The 8,290-nt window shown below is 50.0% G+C and overlaps 1 protein-coding gene across 1 annotated transcript; it reads left to right on the top strand.

Moving 5' to 3' along the window:
- Nucleotides 1-4,162: 4,162 nt before the first annotated feature.
- NGA_0182200 (bacteriocin o-metyltransferase) lies at nt 4,163-4,564 on the top strand (the record flags this gene model as incomplete). The annotated part of the gene is made up of 1 exon (XM_005854331.1): nt 4,163-4,564. The coding sequence occupies one exon, from the start codon at nt 4,163-4,165 to the stop codon at nt 4,562-4,564; it is 402 nt and encodes a 133-aa protein (XP_005854393.1).
- Between the last annotated feature and the right edge of the window lie 3,726 nt (nt 4,565-8,290).

The raw sequence follows: 8,290 nt of genomic DNA, 5'->3' as shown, positions 1-8,290 counted from the left end.
CCTCCCTCCCTCCCTCCCTCCCTCCCTACCGCCTGTCAAGTCCAGTCCGACATCTTTCCCATCGTCCAGCCCGCTGTCAAAGCGCCACGAAACGCGTTTATTGCTGCCGACGGGATTAAGAAATAAGGGAAGGAAGAATGTTGGTTTCCGGGGACAAGAATGAAAGGAGGGAAAAGCCCATGTCGAGACGGAAAGGGAGGATCAAAGTCGCGTGCAGGTCTATGGAAGGGAAGGGAGGGAAACCAGGACCTGGGCATGCGTCCACTCCGTTGCGCTTCGTAGAAGAGCATCGAGAACTGCAACGATTTCGCCAGGTTGAACTTCTCTCCCTCTACGGGCAAGTGCACCGTGACACCGGGAGGCTCCATGTGGAGGGGGCGGGGGGGAGGACGAGAGGGAGGAAGGGCGGTGGGATCGTAGGAGAGGTAGCTCTCCAAGACATGCAGGGGGGAGCCTGCACACGAGCCTTGCCAAGCTTGCCATTGAAAGCCTGAGGGGGAAAGGAAGGGAGGGGTGGAGGGAGGGGGTGGAGTAAGAATGGAGAAGAGGGTGGAAGGGTAGAAAGCACGGGGGAGAAATAGAGGAGCGCTTGGTGCTGATATAATCCACAGAAAATGACAGGTCTGAGACCGATTCCCCACCCTCCCAACAGCTTGCAGACTCCTCCCCCTTTTTCCTCCCTCTCCCCCCGTCCCCGGCATCTCTAACCCGGTTTGAGGTCTTGATTCCACTCCTTGGGCCCGAAGATGAGGGTGGTGTTGTCCGCGTTGTGCTCGATCAGGTCCTGACGAAAGGGGGGGGAGGCGAGGAAAGAGAAGGCAGGAGCGAGGGAGGGAGGGAGGGAAGGAAGGAGGTGACTTACACACCTCTTCTCCAAGTATCATTGCAGAATGATCCATTCAAAAAACCCTGTTCCCGTCCACCTCCTCTTCCTTCCCTCCCTCCTCCCTTTCTCACCGCCTCCAGGTTCTGGATCATGAAGATGGTCTTGTCAAATCGCAAGGTGATGTTCCAACCCTGAGTCGCAGTAGGTGACGGGACGCGTGGTGGGACAAGGAAAAGGGTCCCTTCCTTCCCATCCTCTTTTCTCCCTGTGCTTCAATTTCTTCGACTACATCTTTTCCCCATTCTTTCCCACAGTGGTTTCCTTCTTGGTGACCCCTTCCACCTAAAAGTCCCTCTCTAATGCACTACTTCGTCCGCCCTAGGAGGTATTACCCGCGTAGTCGACCTCAGCACGGCGCTCTCATCCTCTCCCTTGTCCTTCTCTCCATCCTTTCCTTCCTCCTGACTTACATCATAGACAGGCTCTGGGAGGTCGATGGCGAATTGCATCAAGAAGAAATCTGTCCCGTTCGCCGCTATCGAAGGGCCTGAACCTCCACTCACACCCAAATCTATGTGTTTCACCTGAAGAAAGTTGCAGGTACATGAATACAGAGGAGAGAATATACACAGGGAGAGGAGAGGGGGAGCAGACGCGGAAGGCAAAGGTAAGAAGCACCCACCTCAGTGTTGACCTGCACTCGCCTGTTATGTGATGCAATCCACGCCGAGCGTGAAATAAAATCATTAGCTGAAAATTGAAAACCATCCTTCATTTTCAGTACTTCCACACACACATGCACAAGCACCTGTCCTTCTTGTTCCGTCCTCCCTCACTCCTTCCTGCGGCCTACCTTAGTTTGGGAGGAGTCGCGCATTGCTCGGCTGCCACGACCGAAAAGGCTGTCCATGCCACAAGGGCAATTAGTGGCTTCAATATCATGTACATACAGAAGTGCCTGCTATGTCGTGCAAGCGTCGAAGGAGTCGTACTGTTAATATGTAATGACTAAATACATATGTATGATGAGAACCTAACAGGATCACAGGAGACTTTTTGTGTACATCAAGAGAAGTAAGTCATACAAATTAGAATGTTACAACCTGTGCAGCGCTCGATTGAGGACAATTTCTAAATTGAAAAGGATGACAACAACTCTATCGCGGGCAAATCGTGCGGATTTCCTTTCACACGGCGTGTGTGAGGGATGGACTGTTCTTTATGGGCTGGTGACGGCCTCCACTACACAGGCAAGCAGTGAACGAGACTCAACCAGGCAGCACGGTCAAGTCCATAACAACGGATAAATTATGCCCAGATACATGGGGATCAGATTACATGTGGATCGGTGCGGTCATAAACGTCTCGGATTGACCCATGGCATCATTATTGAAATCGCTCGGACAGTGGGTCTTCCTAAGCTTCAAGCCTCGCTAAACTGAGCGACCTTGCTCCTAAATAAGCTGGAAAAAACAGGACGGCATTTTTGGAAGCAGTGATCCAGCCCACATCTTACCGGCAATCGAATGCAGCAGCATAAATTAGAGCAATGCAGTAGGATCCCTTCAACATTCGATCAGGTCAAAGGCATTGGAGCCAAGCAATGGTCCGACTCCCCAGTGAGTGCGAAACTTGCGAGTGCGAGTGCGTTCGCACGAGTGCCCCGCTCGGATGGCCGAGTGCCAGACCCAAATCACGCTTCTTACATTGTACAGCCATTCACAGATGCACACGACGAATGAGAGCATGGATCTAATCGGGATGCATTGAGAGAGTAAGAACGATAGAATGATAGTATGAGTTAGGTTTTGCGTCAGTATAAAGTGGTTGGGGGTGAATCAAGGATCGATTCGACGAGTCACCGAAAGGGTCAAGGCTACGGTTGGGTGGGGGTGAAGTGATCAGGTGGAAATACTGTGCCTTGCTCACGATGGAGGGAGGACATGTGCTTACAGACTCGATTTTACAGCAACAATGAGTCGGAAGCCATGCCATATGACGGAAGTCACGGTAAACTACGTAAGTCGAGGCACTCAGGCGCTCACACGCCCTTTGAGCGACGGTTGTTCTGACCTCCCTGACTCCACGGGCCCCAGCCAAGCCCCAAGTCCTTGCTCATTTGGCCTCTGGAACCACACCAGGAGCGCTCTGTGGCCCTTACACGGCTTGGGAATGTTTTTTTAAATCGTAATTTATCCTCACTGCGACAACCTCTTGTGTACATTCAACTTTACACTGCCTTTGCGGAGTAACTCTAATAGTGGCAGTTACTCTGATGCCATGCCGAAAGCCGTTACCTTGGCTGGCCTTGTTAATGCGATGATTTCTCCTTTATGGAGTCCGATGAATAAGGAGGCTAACAACGTTGATCAAAATCTTATGAGATCGCTTTCGTGGGGGCTTTTCTGAGGGTGTTCACGCCAACAGCTTAATATTTTACGAAACCGGAAGTAGTAGAAAGGCGCCTATCTTACACACGATTTGAGAACCCCATGTGAGCAGCGCAGCAGACTTATTGAGCACACTCCCATAACCACATACTTTTAAACCAGTTGAATTAGCTTCGTGTCCTGATAACGATATTCCTTCATGGAAAAGACTCATCGCCGTCAGAGCAGTCGGCTTTTTGGACTTAAGTCGGCAGCTATTGCTGGTTTGATGCTCATGGCTTGCTATCGACTCTTCGGGAAGACGTCCTCAACAAACATTATTAAGGATCCAAAGCCTTCGAATGAGATCGAGGAATTCCCTTTTGACGAGAATTCCTTCTCCGAAGCTTATGGCGATAGCTTCGAGCTTTTTCGTCCTTGGTACGCTATTTCCTCCGGCATACATCAGGTCCCCAAGCTTTTGGCGCCACCAGAGTCTTGGATTGAGCAATTGAGCCTCAGACTTAATTATTTGGACTCCAAAGTTAGCGCGGACACTGATCGATCCGTATTGACACGTGCCAGGGCTGCTTATCTTGAGTTTATGAAGCGGTACGTGTCAGGACTAGCGTATGGGCCCGAAGAGCTAAGTGTGTCATATGGTGGTGTTTTGCGTCCGTTTCAGCCTGGTAAGAGGGCACAGGGTCTGGACTGGGCTTACCTCGGTGTGACCATGACCGGCGAGCTCCGCCTTGACAATGTCAGGCTCTTGCTGGAGGACGTGGTATCTAGAAACATCCCAGGGGACTATATAGAGACCGGGGTATGGCGGGGAGGATCATCCATTTTTGCGCGTGCTGTGCTGCGGAGTCTCAATGAGGGCGGTCGAATGTCATATGTCTGCGACTCTTTTAAGGGTCTGCCACCCGGAGATAAGAATTTAATTCCCTCTGATCGGAATTGGAATATGAGGCCCTATCTTGAGGTGGCCGACGAAGAGGTTGCCAAAAACTTTCGAGAAGCTGGAGCATTGGACCCGAACGTTGTATTTGCTAAGGGGTTTTTCAATGAGACGATGCCTCCCTTAGCCTCTCGGATCAAGAGACTTGCTGTCATGCGTCTGGATGGAGATATGTACGAGTCTACCGTGGACGTGCTCTATCATCTCTACGACAAGCTCAGTGTGGGAGGCTATGTGATTCTTGATGACTGGACTGGCTTTCCAGCCAAGAAAGCTTGCGAGGACTTCTTCCGTGTGCACAACATAAAGCCAGAAATCAACGACATTGATAAATTGGCAGTGTATTGGAAAAAGACAGAGGACGTTGAAATACAATACTGGCGGTACGAGCAAATGAATTTCAAGTAAGGAGGAACACGAAGGATGGAAGCTGACACCGACCATGATTGTAAGGAGGCGATTTCTTTACTTGACCCCAACGTGATCGGACACGAGAACAGAACCAGGAGATATAGCTGAAGATTGAGGAGGTGTCATTTCAATCTTGCAATAATACAAAGGGATTACATCAGGATAAATATTGAAAATGGAGTAAGGCTTACGGAAACACGGGTGATCATCAGGGCAAGGGGCATCGTGGATGATAAATGTACCGGCAAAAAGAAAGACGTGGTCACTCCAAATGAAGATGGTTTGTGCTCTGTAGTATTCAGCTAAATGCCATGTATGGTGATCGCATCATGCGTGGCAGAAGAAGTGTCATGGTCTTGCTCACGCTTAGACTAATAAATTCAAACTTCATCAGACTAGTCCTTTACGCTTCCACAGAACAGGATTCTACCTCCACCAGTGGGAGACTTATACACCGTCTTTATTTCAAGCGTTAGCAGAAAGTCAGAGTACATTCCAAATTCAGTTGCATAGCGGGTGCGTTTGTTCTCACGCCGTCATCAGAATTGTTGAGGGTATGCGGATCTCCATCTACAAGCCCACTTGGTTATCATGATGGATTCATCCAACCACTTAATCAAACATCGGCCATGAACTCGGAGCTTATCATTCTGGTCCCTCGTCAATGCCCGAGCTTTTTGAAAGGTGCTTGAACCAGAAGCCAGGGTCCTAACGTGGGCACTTCGATATGGTCAGCCGATATGAGACATTATTGTGTTGCGTAGTGTCCGTTGCACAAGCAGACATCGTAAAATCACCGTTAGAAAGCTTTTCGTACAATTTAGTAACGACACTCTTTCCTGTTTCCCTTCTTCAGTGAGGTCCTTTGCCTTGCATCGATCTCAACCTGTTTCACGATAGACGAGTGCTGGTTACTACTAGAAGGGGTGTATCAAGCCCTCAAATAAGTCAGATCAAGCCTTTTGACTATGACACATGCCTTCATCCATAAAGTTCAGATGCCGTATCCTTTTGTCTTTCATATGGCTGCATTTTTTTCATGTTTTCATGTGTATTTTCGAACGCCATATTGACTGCCACACCTGCTTCTGCTCTTCGAAACGATCTCCTGCAGACCTTCCCGTCAATTTAGTCATTTCTCGCTGTTTTTTTTTTAAGTTCTGTGTAGCCCTGTCCAACACTGATTGATAATAAGGTCTGATTGCTTTTCTATCGCCCAGTTGTTTCAAATTTTATGTGTTGTGGAAAATGTTCGAGATCGAACCACAAGCCCTGGATTTACCGCGACATAAGGTTTTAAAATCGAGACCAACATCATCGCATGTTAATATTCGAGCGCTAAATCTTATCAAGCTTTCATTTTGCATAGGAATCTCCCCCAAGGTAACGGAGGTTAAAGTCTCCCATGGTGTCTGCATGCTGGTTGAAAAGCACAGAAGTGAACGGCAGAAGTGAAAAAAACGAACTCTTCTCAAGGATCGACCACTATACTGGCCTTCTTCCCTATAAATCAAAATTGTTGGCCACTGGTAGGATCTAGTATAACCTTACGGTAATAAAGACAGTTGTTCACAGAGTCATTAGCTGCACCGTTATTGGTCAAGAAAACAAGATCTGCTGACCATGATGATAAACAGGACATATAAAGGAGTTGGTTGTGCGGCTTACAGACCTCTCAAAAGAGTAATTGTCAGAAATGCTAAGCTCGAGCCGTCGATGTCCAATTTATTTTTAAGTGCACTTTTCATCTCGACCGGTTAAAATCTCTGAGCAGACACGGAATGTTACGAGGTAAGTTGTGTGGGATTGTCGAGACTTCGGCAACGGAATGCCGTCCCTATGTGTGTAGACGCTTCCGGCTACGAATGTGTCCACTGACAAACCACGGAGAGAAAAGGGAGAGGAAGGAGAAGGAAGACGTGTTATTATCCGTGCAGAGTCTCTTCAGTCGCTCTAAGACTCTTTGTCTCTACGGGGGGAGGTTTAGTTTAAAATGGATATTTGAAGGAACATAGTCGAGCAGTGAAGGCTGTTTCCCGATGCATTCTCTTGAATTTTTAACAACGCTAGTAGACTCATTTGCGATAATGGAAGATGCGTGCAGTTCCCAACTTACTCTCCCTTTTTGAACGTGTCCGTTACTACTTCACTCTTATCCCGCCTTTCTTTCTCCCTCCCTCCCCCCCCACTCATGCCGGTAGTCTCAGCACAGCCCGGGTCATGGAGCGTCGAACTTGCCTGTATACAAGGAGACTTACTCAACGGCAAAAAAAATGGCAAGATGGCTTCCTCTTCCTGAATCGAAGTTCTGGTAAAGTGCACATCAAGAGCGAGAATGGGGTGAGTGCAACAGAGCCCAAACGCGTGTGTCTGACGCATCGGGTTTTCCACGATGGTGCCTATGTGAGGTCCTTAAATGATATAGAGGTGGTAAATGGTGTCTCTGACTTTTAATTTCCTTGACTTTACAACGGGATCGATCGCCCCGAACCTCCGCTGCCTTGAAATATCAGGAGGCGACAATTCACTCCGCGCTCCTGAAGCCGATCGAGGTCGCAGACTGGGCAGAGGGAGACGAAATAACGGTGGAAGGCATGCTCCTGGTTTCCGTGGGGGAAGTTTTGGAAGAAAATGGTGCGGCAAGACAGGGGCAGTTCGGTGAACTTCCCGACTCATGTCATTTTACCGCCACAAGGGTGCCGGTACATGCCTTTGCAACGCACCTCTCGTCCGTATCTCCTCTGCCCTCTACCTCAATGTCTTCTCTCACGGGAATACAGCGATGCTTTCTGAGGCCGCGGGCCCCCCTGAGAGTATTTCCAGAAGAGGGAAGCACAGGGACAACGCGGCCGCGCTTTGTCTCGCCGGTCATGCAGAGACCCCCTTCTGGCGATGTGGTTATGCCCAAGAGAGATCTTCCCCAAGAAGAAAGAGCCATAGGAGGACGCGAAGAAGGGGAAATGGGGGAGGGAATAGACACGGCAGGAGACAGAACAAGGAGTGTCTTGGGAACCAGGAGTGTACTGCCCCACAGAATTCGGAGCAAGTTTGTGGGAAGGGGTTTGGGATGGAACATCGAAGGGGGAACGGATGGAAGAAAAGGGGGAGAAACAGAAAAACAAGGGAACGGGAGAAGGGAGGATGCTGACGGTAAACAGTCGCTCCCATCTCATTCGCCGCCTCAGAGGTTGGCTGGCGGAGCTGTGCCCTCAGCTGTCGCCTCAGGGACGAGGTCCCCGCCAAGCTCGAGAGTCCTGCAGTCAAACGTCCCCTCCTCCATCTCGGCCCCTTCTGTCTTCTCCTTTCCTCCCTCTTCCTCGTGCGCCCGTCCCCCTCCTGCTTTCCTTCCTCCCTCATCTGCTACTTCTTCCTCTTCCTCCTCTTCCTCCTCTTCCTCCTTCTCCTCTCCGTATTCTGTCTTATCTCCTTCCTCCTCCGCTTTTTTCCGAGCGAGTACCACCTGCCTGGAATTCATGACCCCCGCTGTGCGCGCCCGATGGCCGGTTCTACGGTGAGGAAGGGATGGAGGGAGGCCTCAAAGACAGGGAGGAGGAGCCCGCAATGTTGTCCGGGAGGGTCTAATCCCTCCATCCAGCCTCCGCTTCTCCGACCCGCCCTTTCTTTATTCTTCCTCCTTCTCTACCTCCTTAGGCATGTCATTCTCCCCACTTCCTACCCTTCCTCAGCGGACTATGTGGACGCCCTCCTCGCTGCCACCACGGA

The sequence above is a fragment of the Nannochloropsis gaditana genome (genome assembly GCF_000240725.1).
Source record: "Nannochloropsis gaditana CCMP526 unplaced genomic scaffold scaffold540, whole genome shotgun sequence".
Taxonomy (NCBI): Eukaryota; class Eustigmatophyceae; order Eustigmatales; family Monodopsidaceae; genus Microchloropsis; species Microchloropsis gaditana.
This window is presented reverse-complemented; position numbering and strand designations above follow the sequence as displayed.